Raw genomic sequence first — 21,674 nt, 5'->3', positions numbered from 1 at the left:
ATAAGCTGTATGTTATATGTTAATCAGTGACTAAATGTGAAATTTGTAGTTTGCCCTGAGGATGAATTAATAAACATTCGAAACGTCGGCTTTTAACCTAACCGGTTGTTTTTGAAGAAATCTGAAGACCGATACAGCGCCAAAAAGTTTCATAAATTTTATGTGACGACACGATACTCTGGTCAAATTTTCAGCTGAATCCAATAACACTTGAGTAGTTCTATATGTACTGCTATATTCATTAGCCCCCTACACTGAGGCAAAAATACTTAGGAAGAACTTAAGAATCCATTATGATTTGGCAACACTACGATTATTGTTGAAAGCCATAAATTCCACTTATGATTAAGAAGGAAAAATTCAATATCCAGTCACTTACGAATATCATAAGTTTTTAGTTGTGAATATCATCGGATAAAAATTATGATTATCGTATGTTTTCTCTTATTGAATTCAAATACTAATACTTATGGAAAACGTTATTGTTAATTATGAATTTCATGGCGCAAGTAAAATAATATTCGTATTCCAGCTTTATTAATTTTGGATGAATTATTTCACAAATCATGGCATGACATTGTATTTTGGAATTACTCCGTAAGTTAAATGATCGACTTTTCTTGATCGATAATTTAAAATAAAAGGACAAGGAGCGCGTTTGACTGTTCTTTCATTTAAGTTTACATAAGTAGGTAACATTCTGTGGCAAAAAAATGATCGTCAAATTTGCTTCTTGTCACTTTTATTTATTCGTTAAGTTCGATTAGAAACAGCCGATCGTATTACTTACGAAATCCCAGATTTGTTGTTGATTTGGTCGGAGAATTCTTGGACACTTTAGAAAATACAAAATGAAGGCAATTTGACTTTTTATGTCCTTCAGTTCCGAACGAGTTCCGAATACAGATCTGTGAGCAATGTGTGTTTGTCCAAGCTTCAGCAAATTGGAATCCATACCCTTATTGAAACGATTTTCATAGTTTTTAATTATGATTTTTTCACAACCATGCCGATTATGGCAATCATAAGTTGTAGATATGAAACGCAAGCACAACAACTATAAAATAAATAAGCGAGAAATAAAACAGAAAAATCATCCATTCATAAGTTATAACTTATGCAAAGCCTAAGTGTTTTTGCCTCAATGTAAAATAAGATTTCCTTCCTTACACGCTCGCGTCAGAATACCCATTTTTTCATTGCTATCTCTGTCGCTCTTCAAGAGGCCCCATTTAAAAATACCCATTTTCAAGTTGGGCCGCCCAACTTGAAAATGGGTATTTTTAAATGGGGCCTCTTGAAGAGCGACAGAGATAGCAATGAAAAAATGGGTATTCTGACGCGAGCGTGTAGTACCAACCACTTCCCACAGTTCAGCACGGAAGCCAACTTACGAATACCCTCTTCTACGGGCACCGAACCTGTGTCCTGGTATGGCACAGAATGGAAATGAATGATTCATTACCCGCGCCACGCCATCCTCCGGTCCCGCGGTGTGGTGTGGCGCCCGTTCGTAAAAGGAAACACTTGTTTGTAACCTCTAGTTTCCAAAAGCAAAGGCTACACCGCGACCAAATCCCGCCGTCAGCCGTCAACAATGTACTGCACGCACGCACGCGACGAGGGTGGCACAACCCGTGTGGTGGGACGGTACCGGCGCCTGCGCGTTATGTAAATTCGGTTGTTTTCGAACTTTGTGTTTTGTACTTTTGTACCCACTAGGTATCTAGAAGGTAAAAAACCAAACCGCGTCTTGTCCGTCCACCCAGACTTGGAGGCTAGACTACTTCCTGTCGTCGAGTGCAGCGACGACGCCGCACCGCGTCGTCCGTAGCTAGTTCTGCTACTGCAGTCAGTCAGTCAAGTTCAATGTTTTCGGCAGTCAGTGTGAAGTTCACGGTTTATTACCTCCAGTTGGCAGATATATTTGAGAGTGTGAAGGGGTCATCGCGCTGTAACCGTTAGGGAAAAGAAGCGTATTACACTATTTGTAAGTATCTACACATAAATGGCGAGAATGTAACGGAAGTCTTCATTAGCGTTGTTGTTTGGGTGGAAATATTGTTCGAAAAATGGCCATTAGTCGTAGTGCGACGATGCGGGGTCCTTCCTGATCGTTCGAGCGCGTAAATCATCGCGCCCAGCTGACAGTTCGCATGGGGTGTCGAATGATTTGTGTTATATTTGTTTTTGAGGTTGGTTTTCCGAAAAAAAACTGGAAATTGTTACAATTTTTCGCTTTGGTTAACATCTCTATGGCAACGGAGGATTTTGGCACTCCGTAAGCAGTAGGCATTGTTTACCCGAACAGCATCCGTTGCCAGGTGATTTACGACACGCGAAAATTCATTTGTTTACCTGCTACTGTCCACAGGGCCCATATAGCCGAGGCGGTAAACGCACGGGTATTCAGCATGACCATGCTGAGGGTGACGGGTTCGATTCCCGGTCGGTCCAGGATCTTTTCGTACAGAAAATTTCCTTGACTTCCTTGGGCATAGAGTATCTTCGTGCCTGCCACACGATATACACATGCAAAATGGTCATTGGCAGAGGAAGCTCTCAGTTAATAACTGTGGAAGTGCTCATAGAACACTAAGCTGAGAAGCAGGCTTTGTCCCAGTGAGGACGTTACGCCAAGAAGAGAGAGAGAGAGACCTGCTACTGTCATCTACCGCCGCTGCGCTGTGAATGGACTGTCAGATGATTTAGTGACTGACTCCCGCCAGCAGCAACGCCGTAGTCGTAGAGCCGAAAATCGCTCATTTCCTTTTCCAGTTTTAGCAAAGCAAATGTGGTGGTGCCACTCGCTGCTGCTGCTGATACTGCAACAACAACGGAAACAACAAGGAGAGTCACATACTCGCTTCATCGTTTTGGATCATAACCTCATTATTGCAATATGAACACGTGAACGACGTGTACGGCATGTATGGTATCTGTTTGTCGTTGATTTGGTCGCGTGGTAACCCCGTCAGGGTCGTGCAATTTCGAAAGGAAAACATGACGTACGACGACTGTAGCAAATCGTTTCCCATGCGAACGGACTGCTGTGATGCTTCATCTCTCACCCAGCAACACACTCGTTCGTTGCTGCTACAGAAACAAGTGTGTATGAAACATGGGATGATACACTTGGATTTTCGTTTCATTTATGAGTCATTGAAATACTTCAACATGCTAAAAACACTATTTAAACCACATTTTTAAATAGTGGTGCACGCCAATAGAATGATAGTTATGTTTTATGAAAGAGGATAACAAATTCGACCACTTAAATCCAATTAACCGGCGCCCGTAGCCATTGAGAGACTAGCGCGCACCAGTGAGACACTAATGCTCTGACGGGTGAAGCACAAGCAATGCGACCGGGTGGGAGACTACCGAGTGCTACGATGAGTGGAAAAGTTTTTTTCAACTACCGAGTCATTAGAAAAATGTATGAAACACTTGAAGTGACTCATTCAAATGTTGCATGAAAGTGCATCATTGAAACGAAATTGTACGCCCCTGAACCCCGTACATATAAGGGGGGTAATGCGATAATTTGATTTCTAACTGAACATGCTTTCATTTTTACAATTGACACCAACGAGCTTAACCTCAAAATGACTGACAACCCTCAGGTCAGTTTGACAGAAGTAACATGAGCATGAAAAGGACGGCAACAAGATCGATAGGGCACTGCATGAAATTGTCTCCTTCTCTTTCACTCTAACAGAAATTTTGTAAACAACAAGGCCAAGAAACGTCAAAATCCCATACAAAATCAAAACAATGCAGTGCCCTATAAAGTAGAATATATGATCCATCTTTTTCGTGCATGTGTGTGGTCTGTCAAAATAACCTAAGAAGTATCAAACACTTTCATGGCTAGCTTTGTTAGTGTAATGAAGAATTGGGGTTTCTAGCGGAGTGACGATAATTGCATATTCTTCGTAATTTTTGGTGCCCGGCAACTAAAATTTAAAAATCAATTAAGAGTTTGTGTTGGAGGAGATTTGTTGAATCAGTATATGAGAGCTTGCACACTGACGTCATCATTATCCCCTTCTCTTTCTTTCCTTCGGCGTTGGCTCATAAAACCGTACTTGTCCCCAAAAAAATGAGGGCAATGTTTACAAATCGTATGAGAATTCGATGAGATTAGGTTTTTGCTGCAAGCCACTGTTTGGTACTGGATGAAGCTGTCAAGTAATTGGGCAATTCTTCATTACACCAACAAAGCTATAGTCATGAAAATGACACTTTTCAGGTCATTTTAACAGACCACACACATGCACGACAAAGACGGATCATATATTCTACTTTATCGATCTTGTTGCCGTCCTTTTCTTGCTCATGTTACATCTGTTAAAATGACCTGAGAATTGTCAGTCATTTTGAGGTTAGGTTCGTTGGTGTAATAAAGAATGGGCGGCTATCAAAAGTTGCAACAATTTTTTTTATATTGAATTCAGGTATCAAAATAAAGTTTTAAAAATATAAAAAATAGTGGTTAAAAAGTTGTTATTTCATGCGTTAATTGTATAAGTCATACAGTTTGGTCCAAATGTTAGATCTACTTTAAAAAGATGCGTTTAAAACTACCAATGCAGCTTTAAACATAAACTGTCTTTTTCATACTATATTCTGGTTATTAAACTCACGATAAAAAAAAACAAAAACTTAAATTTTTTTTTAGCAGTCTGTGAAATCCCTAGATGAATTCTAGGTAAAATTTAAGAGAGGAAATTTTTTAGTAATTGCATGAAACTATGGATTCTTTAAGAATATGCGCCTCAGTTCCTTGGAATCTGAGGATGAAGTCCCAGAGAAATTCCATGTGAGATTTCTTCAAGAACTCCTGGAGAAACTGGCGGAATTTCTGAAACGTCTCTATAGGAATCCGAGAGAAACATATTCTGATAGATTTTCCAGGAGCTGTTCTTGAAAGCTTTCTGAAGGAATCAATGGAGAAGGAAATATATGGGTGACGCTACATCCATTCAGATGACATAAAAAAACAAGATAATGTCGAAGTTAGTTTCCGAAGAAACTCTGATTAACCCATACAAAGATTTTGAGTTATTGGAAAAATAATAAGAGGATTAACCCGATTAAATTGCTGCGTAAGCGTAAGATTGTCTGTTTATTTGAAATGTTTCATAAAATTGCGAATGAAATAATCAAAGATTGCCTTGGTGATCGCGACGTTTAATCATAATGAACTTTTATAAGCAGTTTACGGTGTTGAGTGAATCCCACTAATGTTAGATTGAACACTTCAATGAATTATTTCTGAACTAATTCTTGTAGTTTTCACGACATGATCAAATAAAGTTTAGAAAAGTACTTAATATTACAGTTCATGAACAAGTGAGCAATAGCAAAAGCAAATATAAAGATAAAAAAAGTACTTGATAAATAATCATTAAAAAGATTCCAAAGCAGTTGAAAATTTTGAAAAAAAAAATCGAGATTCCTAAAACTATTCATATCCCTTTCAAATCTTTTCTTGAGTTAGATTTGGATGAAGAATTTTCAGGAGAAACTCCTGGAGGATTCTTATTATGAACTCCTGGACGATTATCTTCTTCTTCTTCTTCTTCTTCTTCTTGGCGTAACGTCCTCACTGGGACAAAGCCTGCTTCTCAGCTTCAATGTGTTCAATGAGCACTTCCACAGTTATTAACTGAGAGCTTCCTCTGCCAATGACCATTTTGCATGTGTATATCGTGTGGCAGGCACGAAGATACTCTATGCCCAAGGAAGTCAAGGAAATTTCCTTTACGAAAAGATCCTGGACCGACCGGGAATCGAACCCGTCACCCTCAGCATGGTCATGCTGAATACCCGTGCGTTTACCGCCTCGGCTATATGGGCCCTTCAAAATTTCCTTCAATAAATGTGCATAATTCTCTTGGTGTTTTCTTCAGTTACTTCATTTGGAATTCAGTTGAAATTTACTTTGACAAATTGTTTCAGAATTCCTTCAGGATTTTCTTAAAAAATATTCGGTAATTCTTTTAGAAATGCCTTGGCGACTTTGTTGGGAATTCAGTTGAAATTTCCTACGGCAAGTTAATTGGGATTGCTTCGGGAAGTTCTCAACCTTTTTTGCCGGTAATTTTATGGGTAATTGATCAAGTAATTTCGTTTAAAATTTAGTGGAAATTGTCTTAGGCAACTTTTCAAAGTTCCAAAATAACTGTAGGAATTCATTTAATAATATTTTTCCATGCGATTTTTTCAGAAAATGTTCTAACGATTCTGGTATTGCATTTTAAATGTAGTTTTTTTTTTACATTGTACTTATGCTAATACTCCCTTTAACTTTAGGTTGATTACTCGTGGAATGCCAAATGGTCATTTAAGTAATTCGTCCAGTAATTTCAGCTGGAGATACCTCCCTGAACTCAAACTGGAGATTCCTTCAGGTATTGCTCAATTCCATTTGGGGATTCTTACAGGAACTTCCTTCATCTGTGGATTACTTTAGGAATGCCATCTAGATATTCCTCTACGGATTCTTTCTGTGGATTCCACCAGGTTTCTTTATAATTTCCTTCCGAGTATTTTTTTCAGAAATTTGACAAGAAAGTTCATTAGAAATTCCTGCAGAGGCTCACATTTCTCCCGCAAGTTTAGTGGGGATTGATTCAGGAATTCCTGAAAGATTCCAAGGAGAACTTCCTGGAGGATTCTTATAACCAACTCCTGGACGATTACTAAAAAAATTCTGGAAGAATTTCAGAAGATACTCCTGGAGAATGCCCAGATCAAAGTTTTGTAAGATTTACAAAGGAAAATTCTGAAGAATTCACTTTAAGAATTTTTGGAGGATTTAAAAAAAAAACTTCTCGAAAATTTGAAAAAAAAAATCTGGAAAATTTCCAGAGTGAAATCCAGGATGAATTTGGGTAGGATTTTCTGAAGCATCTTCTGAAGAAATTTCAAAAAAAAAATGATGGATGATTGCCAGAAGAAATTTCTTGAAAATACCCAGAAGGGGTTGTTGGAAGAATCCAAGAATAAACTGCTAAGCGGTTCGCAGAAGCACCATTTAAAGGAATCCCAGTAGCGAATCCTGGAGGAAGTTCTTAAGACGACTCTGGGAAGAATATAGCAGAAACTTTTGGAGAAATTAAAAAACGGAGCCATGAATGAATTTCAAAAGAAGCTGCTTCCGGAATCACAAAAACAACTTCTGGATGAATCCCACAATGATCCTAGAGAAATTCTTGGATGAACCTTTAAATGATTTTCTAGAAAAAACTCTTTAAAGAAGGAGTTTCTGTTGGAATACCAACAAAGCAACTCCTGTGGAAACCTTAAAAGATAACTTTTGAGAGAATTTAGGTAAAATATTTGGAAGAATTCCTGAAGGAACTTCAAAAAAAAAAAACAGAGGAACTCATGGAGGAATTTCAAAAAAACATTTTTGTGATTCTTTGAAGAAACTCCTAGATGAATTTTAAGAGGATCTCTTGGCTTAAATCCCGAATTGATTCCTTAGGGAATTTCAGAATTTGAAGGAATTCTCCAGGAGTAATTTAAAAAGAGATGTCTGGTTGAATCCCAGAATATACTGGAGAAATATCAGAGGTAAGAAACTCTTTTAGATATTCAAATAAAAACATCTCCACGAATTCCAAGAGACATTTAAGCGGAATCGTACGAGATTACCTAGAGAAATCTCTGATACACTTTTTGATAAATCTGAGAAGGAATCCTTGAAGGAACCCTAAAAGTAGTTCTGGGGGCATTTGAATAGATTGCATAGACAATATTATTATTATTATTATTATTATCTTTATTTACGAGATTTTCAGCCCTGGGCTGGTTCATCTCGGAGCATAGACAATAGGGTGGCCCACACTTATATGAGAAACAAAAATTTCGAAAAATGCCAAGTCTTACCTCCTAAATCAGTTGTCTTGGACTCCCAGAAGCTACGTTCAAAATTTGAGCAAAATCGGTTGAGCCTAAGGGGGCGCTCAAAACGCTTGAAGTTTGTATGGAAAAACTTGGCCAAATGTATGCAGAAATTTTAAGTTTTCGAATTTTGCTGCTAGGTGGCGCTATAAGCGTTCAATAATCAAACCCTTTGGTATTATTGTAGGTGATTATATGCCAAAGAAATTTGTCGAAGACCGCGAAGTGATCCGACAGCTGTGAAAAAAGTTATACCCTAGACAAAGTGAGGCAAATTATTGAGATTTCATTATTGATATTATTCCTTCACATGTATTTGAAAAACAACAATAAAGTTTATCCTCACTTTACCTAGGGTATAACTTTTTTCACAGACGTTGGATCACTTTGTGGTCTTCGACAAAGTTGTTTGGCATATAGTCATCTACAATAATACCAAAGGGTTTGATTATGGAACGCCTACAGCGCCACCTAGCGGCAAAATTCGAAAACATAAACTTTCTGCATACATTTGGCCAAGTTTTCCCATACAAACTTCAAGCGTTTTGAGCGCCCTCTTAGGCTCAACCGATTTTACTCAAATTTTGTGGGCCACCTTAATAGACAAACTATCCTAAAAGATGCTCCTAAAGAAATCCGTGAAGGAACTCGTGGAAAAATCTCAGAACTTATGCATGAGCTTCTGGTGGAACTTCTAATGGAAATCTCAAACTCCAAGAGAATCTCCGAAGGATTTTGCGGTGAAACTCCTGAGCGGATGTCTAGAGGAACTTCTGTGAAAACTCTTGAAGAAACTTTTTAGATTTTAAAAAGAAACCCCCTGCACTGCCGTTCTACGCCCAATTGTCCCATGTTATTTGGGAATCCCTTATAACATGGGACAATTATCCGTAGCAGCAGGAATTCCAGATTTTTTTTACGAATTAAAAAAAGAGAAAAATTTTCGAGTTACCTGGAGAAATCTCAGGAAATTACTAGAGATTGAATAGAAGAATGAATTTCAGCAAGAAACTACTGATTCGTATAAACACGACGAAATTTGAAACGGAATGAAGCATAAGAATTCCAATCGCGGCATTTTCTTGTTAAGGCAACCTTGATGGATAGCCAGTAGTGGTATGGAAAATGTTTCCAACAAGCTTTGAAACGCGTCTTGATGCAGGGCGAATTTCTTCAAATTAATTTCTGCTGACGGAATGGGATCATTAGGGTCGCTCGGCAACCCATTCAAGCCGACTTTGTATGACGTGCGCCCGTATGAAGATGAATAGCCATCAAAAAGACTGACCTTGAAGAGCAGCCTTTCATACTTTTCCACTTCATTAAAAGTCGACAAGGCGCTCGGTAGGTATGTGCTATGTCTGAAAATAAAATAATTAAAACAAACCCACCACGTCTGCTCCGGAAACAGCAACGAAACGGGTTCATGAAGCGAAAGCTTTTGTTTTTTGGCGATTCCTTCGCACGATTCGCTGATTTCTCCCTCATTGACCTTGCACGGTCGTTTGGGTTTTGCGCTTCCCCTTCGGGTTACCTTCACTCTGTCTGTACATTTCTGATGAACTGTCATAAACTGGCAGTGACCCACTGTTGCCGGAAATCAGCTGTTTGTTTATGGCATTTTTTGCAACGGATTTCTTTTTTTTTCGGTTGAGAAAAAAAATGATGCGGATCAATCATAAATACTTCAAAATCAATCAGGGCCTCTATTTTACAAAAGTCATACGTTTCTTCAGAAATTCTAAGAAATTGCGCACCTTTCTCCCTTTTTTCATCACGCAACGAATAGATCCCTCTCATCTCATCCCTCGACGAATGCCCTCTCCGCCGTTTAGTTAATAATGCGCACCCGAAATCGTCCTTAATGTACTCTTCCCCCTTTGTAGCACCGAAAAAAAAGTGTCCCTTTCGGGTTCGGATTTTGAAAAACGAACAACAGGGAAAAGCCTGAATCGATTTCGAAAAATAGAAGAAAGGGCATCTGATACAACGCACTCGCGCTGTTGTATGATTTATCGAACCGCCGTGACAAATCAATTACCTTCCCGTATGTGTGACGCCCAGAATAGCATCTCAGAACCTGACAAACCTCAAAATATGCACCGTTTTGATTTCTCGATTTTTGCTTTTCTTGTTTTTGTCCTCGCAGTTTGCCGCCTGGGTCGATGCGGTCATCTTTGTGTTCAGCCTGGAGAACGAGCAGAGCTTCAACGCCGTGTACACCTACTATACCAAAATGTCCCACTACCGGAACAGTGCGGAAATTCCGATCATCCTGGTTGGGACGCAAGGTGAGTTCACTTCATTGGAATAATCACCAATTGAATTGAAGTTTTTAACTAATTATGTTGTACTTTTTTGTAGATGCCATCAGCGAACGATCACCCCGGGTTATCGACGACGCCCGGGCACGCAAGCTGGCCCAGGATCTCAAACGGTGTTCGTACTACGAAACATGTGCCACCTACGGGCTGAACGTGGAACGGGTCTTTCAGGATGGTGAGTACAGTTCATTTATTTAGTACAACGTACATACATTTATCTGCACTACGCTCTCCAATGCTCGCCAGATCACGCTAAACCTTGTCCGTCCATCGTGCTCATCTCTGCGATCCAAGCCTTTTTGTTCCAATCAAATCAGTAGCGAACACTAACTTTCCAGGGTTGTTGATTGGCATTCTTACAAAATGTCCTGCCCATCATATGATTCCGGCTTTGACCAACTTCTTTATCTTTATGCTGGCTTCACCGTAGAGTGTAGTAAGGTCGCGGTTTATCCTTTGCCGCCAAACGCCGTTCTCCCGTACATCGCTGAAGATCGTCCTTAGCTTGCACGCTCTGAAACTCTTAACTACTTGGAGGTCCCCCTTGTGTCCGTAGAGGACCACCGGTCTTATAAAAGTTTTGTACATGACACATTTGGTCCGGGGGTTCTACAGCTTTTTTTAGAGACAGTATTAGTTACTAGTATTAGCCATGACTTCCACTGATGATGCGCCTTCGTATTTGACGACTCACATTATTGTCAGCTGTCAGAAATGATCTGAGGTAGACGATTTTCTTTACTATCCCAAAGGCACAGACAAACAGACGTAACACCTTGAACGATTTTCATGGAAATCCATCGCCCAGTTCACACTACCATCACCTGGTGGGAAAGTTGCACGAATCACTGTGTTATGCCATATCGTCAACAGAAGGCGCTAGTGTGAAATGTCAAACGCATAGAAAAGCGATGCGCGCACCTCTGGTTGTGAAAGCCACAACTAAGAAAAATTAAAATGATCGTTAAAAGCGTGGTCGATGGAAATTTCGCAAATGTTACGTCTGTTTGTCTGTGCCAAAGGTATCCCCGTCTATGGTAAACAATACTTTTTAGACGAATCCTGTGCGGTTCGGTTCGGCCTACCAGCATGTACTTTGTTTTTGACTCATTTACCACCAGTCCGAATTTTGCTACTTCGCGTTTCAGGCGGAAGTACAGTTCTTCCACGTTCCACCGTTTCCAATGATCTGGTGGTAATATCCATGTCGTCCGCAATGCACAAAAATTGACCGGATGGTGTGAAAATTGTTCCCCGGCTGTTGAGCCCTGCTCGTGTGTGTGTGTGTATTTAGTTTTGGAGAGGGACTTTAACCTATTGGTCATTCGTCCCTCGCCCTGCTCGTCGCATTACACCTTTCAGAGCGATGTTGAAGAGTAGCCATGAGAGTCCGTCACCTTGTCGCAGTCCCCGGCGAGATTCGAATGAATTGAATAGTTCACCCGATACCCTTACGCAGTTTTGCATAACGTCCATCGTTGCTTTGATCAGTCTGGTCAACTTCCCAGGAAAACCGTTTTCGTCCATGATTTTCCATAGCTCTGTGCGGTCGATATTGTCGTATGCCGCCTTGAAATCGATGAACAGGTGATGCGCTAGAACCTGGAATTCACGGCATTTGTAGAGGATTTGTCGTACGTTGAAGATCTGGTTTGTTGTCGATCGGCCGTTGATGAAGCCAGCTTGATAACTTCCCACGAACTCATTTGTTTTAGGTGACAGACGACGGAAGATGATCTGGGATAGCACTTTGTAGGCAGCATTCAAAATAGTGATCGCCCTGAAGTTCTCACATTCCAAATGGTCGCCTTTCTTGTGAATGGGGCAGATTACCCCTTCCTTCCACTCCTCCGGTAGCTGTTCGGTTCCCCAGATCCTGACTATCAGCCGATGCAGACAGGTGGCCAACTTTTCTGGGCCCATCTTGATGAGTTCAGCTGCGATACCATCCTTACCAGCTGCTTTGTTGGTTTTGAGCTGATGAATGGCATCCTTAACTTCCCTCAGCGTGGGAGTTGGTTCATTTCCGTCCTCCGCTGCACTGGCGTCGTCATTTCCTCCGTTGCCCTGGGCTCCCGTGCCTACGTTCTCCACGCCGTTCAGGTGATGATCGAAGTGCTGCTTCCACCTTTCGATCACCTCACGTCCGTCCGTCAAGAGGCCTCCGTCTTTATCCCTGCATATTTCGGCCCGCGGCACGAAGCCGTTGCGAGATGCGTTGAGCTTTTGATAGAACTTCCGTGTTTCTTGGGAACGGCACAGCATTTCCATTTCTTTGCACTCCGCTTCTTCTAGGCGGCGTTTTTTTTTCTCCCGAAAGAGGACGGTCTGCTGTTTCCGCTTCTGTTTGTAACATTCCACGTTCTGTCGAGTCCCTTGCTGCAACATTGCCGCCCTCGCTGCGTTCTTCTCCTCTAAAACCGTTCTGCACTCTTTGTCGAACCATTCGTTCCGTCGATTCCGTTCCACGTACTCGATGGTGCTCTCGGCTGCGTCGTTGATGGCTGCTTGCACTGTACTCCAGCAGTCCTCTAGAGGGGCCTCATCGAGCTCGCCCTCGTCTGGCTTCGAGATTCTGCGCGTATGCTGAGGCGACATCCGATTGCTTCAGTCGCTCTAGGTTGTACCGTGGCGGTCGCCGGTACCGTACATTGTTGATGACGGAGAGTTTTGGGCGCAGTTTGACCATCACGAGATAGTGATCGGAGTCGATGTTGGCGCCACTATAGGTCCTGACGTCGATAATGTCGGAGAAGTGCCGTCCGTCAATCAGAACGTGGTCGATTTGAGATTCCGTCTGCTGTGGAGATCTCCAGGTGTAACGATAAGGGAGGCTGTGTTGGAAAAAGGTGCTACGTATGGCCATATTTTTGGAGGTGGCGAAATCAATGAGTCGTAGGCCGTTTTCGTTCGTCTGCTGGTGGGCGCTGAACTTACCAATCGTCGGTCTGAATTCCTCCTCCTGGCCTACCTGAGCGTTCAAATCTCCTATGGTGATCTTGACGTCGTGGCTTGGGCAGCGATCGTACTCACTTTCGATCTGCGCGTAAAATGCGTCCTTGTCATCATCAGTACTTCCGGAGTGTGGGCTGTGCACGTTTATTATGCTGAAATTGAAGAATCGGCCCTTGATCCTCAACCTGAACATTCTTTCGTCGATCGGCCACCGATCACGCGCCTCTGCATATCACCCATCACGATGAAAGCTGTTCCCAGCTCGTGTGTGTTGCCGCAGCTCTGGTAGATGGTATGATTACCTCTAAACGTTCGCACCATGGATCCTGTCCAACACACCTCCTGCAGCGCTACGAGTTTCCAATCGCACGTCCTATTTCGTCACTGGAGTCGTTGCATTCAATCTTGGTGCGTTTTATTCTGTAGCTAATTTTTCGTTGTAATTCTTTTTTATGGCTGGCACAGGGTCAGACACCAAACTAACCTCCTAATTTCTGGAACATCATAGTGGACAGTAAAGCTAAGAGTATTTTCCTGGTACACGGACGTCGATCAACCGCCCCTAACATGGAGGAGACTTGAGATTAGTAGCTGGAGTACTGCACGCAGCAGCATCTAGTGTACTATATGGGTATTCGAATGGCAAAACAAATGGATATTTCTGGTCATCCGGAACCGAAACATTACGGAGCCGGCCACGTACTCGCTTACCGGAATAATTCTCACTATGTGATTCCAATAAGGCATCGAAGGACTACATGCATTTCGATAGTAATCAAACATCCAGTACGACGTTGGATGCAATTACTAGGGTTCGAATTAAATGGGGATCTTCGAATACTTGCATCTATCCGACTTCCTTGGACATGGCGTATTAGACTGGCCCAAATACGAAAACGTCGAACAATTCCTCGGAACTAGGATTGTGATTGGGTGAGCAGAATAACCTGTGAAAGATTCAACTCAATCGGTTTAAAAAAGAGCTGGCGCAAATGAGTTGAAGTTTGTTTCGGGCTTTCAGGCCAAATACATGGGGAATTGGATGACTTCCAGTCTTTCGTTCAGTATGCCGGTTTGTCACACACAATTTGGCTCAAAATGTAATGGATAGCAATTCATACTCAGGAACAAGTTTGAAGAAAATCATACAACGTTCAAACCTAATTTATAGCCGTAGTGTCAGCTCAGCAAGCGAAAGATGGATGAGGATTTGAATTCTCGTATCTGCTTTCGAGAATCTGCCAGGGGAGCCACTTCGGATTTTTCGGTAAGAAGGTTCACGCTGATGGTTCTGTTATCGTCGGCTGTAACGCATTTGTAAAGGCAGGCTTCGTACACGTTCGACGAGGCAATGCCGAATCCATGGTTTTGAGTTGAGGATGGTTCGACTACAGCTGCTACCCATCGCTGAACGGAAAGATTCCGGTGAGCGATATAAGGTGTTCTCGGAACTTGTGCCATCGTTATTGCAGATCGTCAACCAGAGATTTGTACCATCCTTTCTGGCTTCTCTAGACATCGTGTACACAGATTCTGGCTTGGACTATTACCGGTCCGGCAAGTCCTAGTGGTTTGAACAGCTTTGCTTTTGATCAGAGTGGAAGCTTCCAGATCGTCACGTAACTCGGAAGTAGATTTGTTCGAGAACTGTAGGGCAGTGCGTTCAAATCGTTCAAATTCATATATTGGCTTTGAAGAAGATCCAACAGCTGACTGCAGTGCTGCTATCCTTCAGTTACTTCGTTCACGCTGGTCATCCATATGGGACTTCTTGGAAACTGCCTTAGCAGCTTGAAGGTGGGTAGTTTCTCCAAATAGTTTCATCTGGTGGCAAGATAAGGCGCACAAGTAGTTCCATACATAACGATAGGTGTACATTTGTTCCGACGGAGAATTTCGCCATAGGAGCTCCTGCAGACAACCATCAGACGACCAATTCATTTTCTGTATGTCTGACACCAGTGGTTCTTTACGAGCACGAGACCTGGACTATGTTCGTTGAGGACATGAAAGCACTCGGAGTGTTGGAGGACACTTCTGTGCTAGTGACGCACGAGTCATAGAGCACTACCTGAAGCTTGGTAGTTAGACTATCAGATATTAGCGCAATGCAATGGTGGGGTAGATAATACGAACGAGCGATCCAGATCTTCCGAATCAGTAACATCCTCCATATGACCTTGCCGATGAAACTTCTTCGAAGAAAGTTCGAATACGCTTGCTTCAGTTGTGGATTTGCATTCAAGCGTCGCTCCAAAGCGAGAAAACGACGGCTGGCAATTTGCATAGAATCTCCTAGGGTTGAAATCTTTTCGAAAGCTGAGCTTACAACACGTCCAGTTCGTCACGAACGGTGGTGGCAAAGAGGTGAGCTTCACAAAGTGTCTTTTCAATGGAAAGATCGCTGCTTGTCAATTCAGCAGCAATCTCTCGGTCGAAAAGACGCTTTGTGAAGCTCAATTCTCTGCCACCACCGATTCAGATTCAACGTCCCAGAATCGTGACAACTGGCCTTAGAAGAACTTATACATACTACTGATGTGGACAAAGCTGACTCTCGGTGACGATCCTTGCCATCCATAACCCATCCGAGCACAGTTTTCTGCAGCATAGGTATATCGAGTCCTAGCAGAATCAGATCATCCTCGACGAGCTCGTAGTAAGCTTCCATCCCTAGTATCATCTCGATGGGACCAGGTTGATGGACGGTAGCATCTTCCAGAAGAACGATGTTGCTCTCACCACCCGCCAAACACAATATTGCGACATTTGCACCCATTTAGACTCGGCCTAAATTCATTATTAGCACAGTCGAATTTCGCACACGACTTCGCAGCGGCTGGCATGGACAAGTTCGGTTGAGTTCAAGACAGGGGCGTCGGATGCACAACATGTAAACAAAATATGCTTGATTAGTGTGAAATTTTGCTGGGAAATGATGATTCAGTGGATTCCTTAATTATCACAGTAGTCTAAACATTAATGAGAAACCCAATAACGTTATTTGCATAAATGTCCCAAAAATTCGGAAAGTTCAGAATTTCATTCAGGGATTCCTTTGAAAATATCTTGCATGGATTCATTCGGAAAATTCCTTCTGGAATTTGTTTAGAAATTCTTCCTATTCTACAAATTCTTTAAGAGCATCTTGCATCATTTACTGCTGAAATTCTTCCATTTTTTTTTTCAAAAAATTATTCATGAATTTGAGCAGAAATTCTTCCAGGATTTCTTTCAAAAATTCGTTCAGAGATTCCTTCAGGAATTTCTCTAGACATTCATCAAAGACAGAATTCTTCAGAGATTCTGTCAGCTAATGGCATCAGAAACTATTCCAGAGTTTTTCAGAAAATGTTTCAAAAGTTCTTCAAAAATTTGTACTGAGGTTAGGTTACTTTGGAAATTCTTCCACGGATTTCGCCAGAAATTCCCATAGCAACTTCCAATTTCTCCAGAACTTCCACTAGGGATTCTTCCAGAGGTTTCTCAAGCGATTGCCTACGAAGTTGTGTACGAGTTTCTGCAGAAATTCCTGCAGGGATTTCGTTAGAAAATCCTTCAGAGATTTACCCTATTTATTCGTGATTTTCATGATTTTTTTTCCGAAAAATCCATAGGAAATTCCTTTAAGCATTCTCTCAAACGATCTTCCAAGGATTTCACCAAAAAATCTCATAGCAACTGCCTTGGCAGAGGTTCCCAAACTTTTTGAAATTTTCAAAAATATCGCGGCGCACCAAAATTTTTTTCTATTTTTGAAAAAAAAAAAATTTCTCAATATATTTGTAAGAAAACTCATGTTGATTTCATCGCAGAAACTATTCAAAAAAGAAAAAACTTCAGTTTTGCTTTTAACCCTCGAGCGATCGCGCTGTTGTATTTTGTACAACACGTTGAAAAAATTTCGCTTTTTGTACTCAGCATTAGCGTGGTGCTGACGCAGGTAGTCGACCGCGCGAGTTACGGAAGGTTAAAACGAACTGCTGATTTCTAATATTTCAATAGTTCAATGGTTTCACATCAAAGTTTTGATTTTTTTGCGGAAGTAGCAAAACAAAACTTTCAAACATTTTATCTAAAATGGTGTGTAAAATTTCCGCAAACTATGACACATAAAGAGCTTGTTAGACACCTGTCAGGGCGGCTTATTTAGGTTTTCGTGAATTTAAGCTTCTATGAAGGTGTTGTTAGCAAAATCGTCGTTCAGAAAAGCTTCATACAGCTTGACGACCGCAAGACTGGCAGTAATTATTCTGAAAAAAAAAAAGTCAAAATTATGTGAACGTGAAACCATGGCTTTTATATTAAATTCAACTAATAATTTCTTCAGAAAGGATTACTTTGAAAAAAACTTCCACAGACTTTTTAATAATTCCTTCATGCAGCCTTGCTGAAATCCATCCTAGGATTCATTTTAAAAATCTTTCACGAGTTCCCGAAAAAAATCTCTCAGTGATTCCTCACGAAATTCTTTCGGAGACTTCTTTGGAAACTACTCGTAGATTCATTTTAAAAAATCATCCAGGAAATCCTCAAGAAATTCGGTCAGTAATTCTTTCTTCTAGGGATTCCTTTAGACTTTAGAATGCCCTTCAAAAATTTATCCAAGAACTCTCTAAGAAAGTTTTGCAGTAGCACCCCGGGTAGAGGTCGTGTACTAACGATCAAAACGTGATATTGGTTTGATTGAGATAAGAGGTAAAAGTACTGAAAATAATATCAAAAATTTGTTCTTGAACCTATTGACCAATAGTAAAATTTGGTATTTGAAGATCAATCAAATAGCTCACTGCTGTTGATTAGATCTTGCCAAGAGCTGAATGTGTTATGAGGATGACGTTTCAGGAGTAAATTTGAGAAATTGTTTTCAGTACTTTTACCTCTTATCTCAAACAAACAAACACCACTTTCTGATCTCCATATCAAAATATGCTATTATTGAGCTTTTTCCTCTACTCGGGACGAATAGCTTCATGGCTGTTTCATGGATTCCTTTAAAATGCTTCGAGAATTCCTTTCGAAAAATGTTGCATAGACTGTTTCAGAAGTTCATCTACGGTTTTCTTTATTTTTTCTAGCGATTCCTCCAGATTTTTTTTCCAGAAAAAAACAATCATCCACCTTACATGAACTTTCTCAAAAATACTTCATGTTTTTTTTAGATAATGATTCACGGATACATTAAGAATCCGAAATGCAGAAGTCCTTCATAATTATCTCAGAACCTTTCTAAAGAATTTTCTCCAAAAATTGCTTATTAAACTCTATAAGAGATCATCAAGGAAATTCCCAAGATTTCTTCACATTCGTTTAGATATTTCTTCAAGACATTTCTTTTCCAGAAATAGCTACAAGGATTTCTTAAGAATATCTAAGAAAATCCTCCAAGAATTCCTTTAGAAATATGAAGATTCTTTCAGGAGTTCTTATAAGGATTCTAACGGGAAGGCTGGAAGACATTCTTGCATAGATTCCTGCAGAAATTCACACAGAGATTTCACCAGAATTCTGCCGGGAAATCCTCTATGTATTTTCTTAAAAATCCCGCCAAGCGTAGCTTTTTGATTCCTGCAGGATATCATTTAAAAAATTGTTTAGGATTTTATTAGGGGATTTCTTTAGGATGTTTTTACAAAAATATCTCAAGAGATTTTATTAGGTATACCACTAGGGGTTACCAGGTATTCCTACAAGGTTTATGTCCATGCTGTCAATAATTGAGACTTTCCATACATGAACCAGAGATATCCAAAGTAGCGCCTAGAAGTGGTGCATATCCTTTTTAGGTGGGCATTTATCCCTGCGTTACGTCGCTATGTAGATAACACACCCTCTACCGATTATTCCCTGAACCAAACTCAATACCATTTATGCTGCTATGTTGTTATCCTTCCGTTTGATGGTATACGTTGCAATACCAAGTCGCACCGAGACAAAAGCAAACGAACCGACGAAATAAAAGCATAATTGGGGGAAGTAACATAGGCGACCGAGCGTCCGTCCGGAGCATATAAGTTATGTATATGTAGAGAGGAGAGAGAGGTGAACAACAAACAAAACATAACAAACGGCGCAGCACCGTGCATAATTCGTAACAGCAAAACGGATGCTGTTGGGAACCTTGTGTCCTGTATGAGTGTACTATAGCTATATCAGCCATGGCACGGCATGGCAGGAACATATGCAAGCAGCATATCGTTTCCACTGGCGACAAAAAAACGTACACATACAGTCCTTCTTTTGAACAGAGAGTTTAAAAATTAAAAGTACTCAATTTTTTATTAAGCAAAAGTGTTTGCCAAGAAGTTAGTTCTACAACATATAAGATCAATACTGCAAATAGCCTAACGTTCTGATATTCAATATTTTATTGTATTTTCATATACAATTTCTATTATAAGAAACCTGTTCTGAATTATAAAAAGTTAAAGTTGGAAGCAAATTAGGAAAAAGGGATCAAGTCTACCCAGTCCACCTACTTCTACTACCAACTCTCTACTCTCAGAAAACCGAAAAATCTTAGAAGGTAGTTCAAGGAAGTATTTTGGATAGAATTTCGAGAGCGATCCTCAAAGAAATTTCCAATCAAATTTCTAAACTAACCTCTGCAAAAATTCGTTACTTTTGAAAACGTTCTTTTGAAGAACTTCCATATTTCCATTGGATTTTCATCGAAATCTCTTACTACAGTATTGAACGTGTCATAAACTATGAAAAAAATTGAATTATGGGAAGTTGGTTATTCAAACTGTTAAATCAATGCACCGATCAAAAATCATGTTTTCGTACCTCTGTACGGGTAATTTTTCGATACACTCTGTACCTATGTACAAATGCTTCGACAGCGATGTGTTGCTGCCGTGGAGAGGACACGAACAGCATAAAGCATAAACTTGAAGCAAGCAAAAGCAGCTCCTGTACTTTATTGCGCTTTGTTTTCGGACGGACAGAATCGGTTTGGTTATGTTTTCGAGTTACTGATGTTTGAATCGTCGTTGTCTCGTGATATGCCTTTCTATCGAAGATATTGTATGGTGTTCTATAAAACCGTAACTTTACTAAAGTTCAATCCTTCTAACTGTGCAATTCCGTGTTTCTCGCATACCCATTTCAGCCTGCCAGAAGATTGTTCAGCAGCGTCTCTCGACCGGTTCGGCCATCACTCCGACCAATTCGCGACCAACGACGCCACAAGGCACCCGACTGGGGGTGGCCAGCTTTCACCCGACGACCGTTCCTAGTCCCACCAATGGATTTTCCTCGTCCACCGGAACCGGAAGCCCCGCCAGTGGACTCACGATGAGCAGTTCCTCACCGAGTCATCACAATTCAAATTTGCAACAGCAACAGCAGCAGCAGCTGAACCAAGGGACAATGACCCTACCGCATCGGCACCACGTTCTTTCCGCGTCGAGCCATCACATTCCGATCAAGGTGAGTTCTGAACTGTTGGCCAGCGAATCGGGCCATATGAGCCTATCGCAGCGGGAATCGCATCCCTCGCAAAAGTGGGGAACCATTTCGCACGGAACATCCCAACAGGCCTTGCTGGCGCTGACCAACGAGAACAACAATATCGCGAAGTTCGTTCCACCAAGCCACCCAGTCTCCGGCGATGGTCTGCAACCTCTAGGCCTAATCCCACCTTCTGGCAAAGACTCGGGTGGTGGGACCGGTGGCGGAGGGGGTGGTAAGGATAAAGAACTGCCGACGCCCACTTCAACACCGACCACTTCGAGAAAAAGTCGACGAAGATCCAATCTGTTCATTCCTTCCTCGTCGAAGAAGGAACAACAGGATAAGATCAAAAATGGCGAACTCGGCAGCGGCCGGGCCATTCCGATCAAGCAGGGATATCTGTACAAACGAAGCAGCAAGTCGCTGAACAAAGAGTGGAAGAAGAAGTACGTCACGCTTTGCGACGATGGACGGCTCACCTATCATCCCTCGTTGCACGACTACATGGACGATGTCCACGGGAAGGAAGTGTCCCTACAGTACGTAACGGTCAAGGTGCCGGGACAGAAACCGAGAGGCTCGAAATCTATCATTACCAACAGTGCCCTGACGGGAGGAGCGAATTCGGCTGCGCCTCCGCTCTCCAACGGGAAAATGACCGGATCCACTGGATCGCAGGGCGGCGGAAGCAACGGCTTAACCGAAGGAATCGGAGGCCTCTCGTTGGCGAAGGATCGCAAAATGACGGAGAAGGTGCTACTGACGGCATTCGATACGCTGCGGGAACCGGTGAAATCCAACTCGCAAACCAGCGGCGACGAGGGCATCGTGATCAGCAATAGCAATTCACAGAGCTTCATCGGTTCGGATGGCAACACGAGCAAGCTGGACGCCCAGACGCCGAACGTGAAGAAGCGGCACCGGCGAATGAAGAGCAGTGGCGTGGGGAAGAACAACGAATACGACGGTAGGTTCGGTTATAATTCTTCCCTCCGGCTGTCTTTCTAACTTCTGTTTTAT

General features: G+C 41.6%; 1 protein-coding gene across 1 annotated transcript in view; it reads left to right on the top strand.

Moving 5' to 3' along the window:
- LOC109421249 (centaurin-gamma-1A) overlaps window positions 1-21,674 on the top strand; it is a 560,936-nt gene that overhangs the window by 527,298 nt on the left and 11,964 nt on the right. The window contains exons 3-5 of the mRNA XM_029854525.2: window positions 10,067-10,208; window positions 10,282-10,416; window positions 20,311-21,621. Coding sequence (XP_029710385.2) covers window positions 10,067-10,208; window positions 10,282-10,416; window positions 20,311-21,621 — 1,588 coding nt within the window. The remainder of the gene's footprint in view (window positions 1-10,066; window positions 10,209-10,281; window positions 10,417-20,310; window positions 21,622-21,674) is intronic.

Source organism: Aedes albopictus, chromosome 2, assembly GCF_035046485.1.
Source record: "Aedes albopictus strain Foshan chromosome 2, AalbF5, whole genome shotgun sequence".
Classification (NCBI taxonomy): domain Eukaryota; kingdom Metazoa; phylum Arthropoda; class Insecta; order Diptera; family Culicidae; genus Aedes; species Aedes albopictus.
This window is presented reverse-complemented; position numbering and strand designations above follow the sequence as displayed.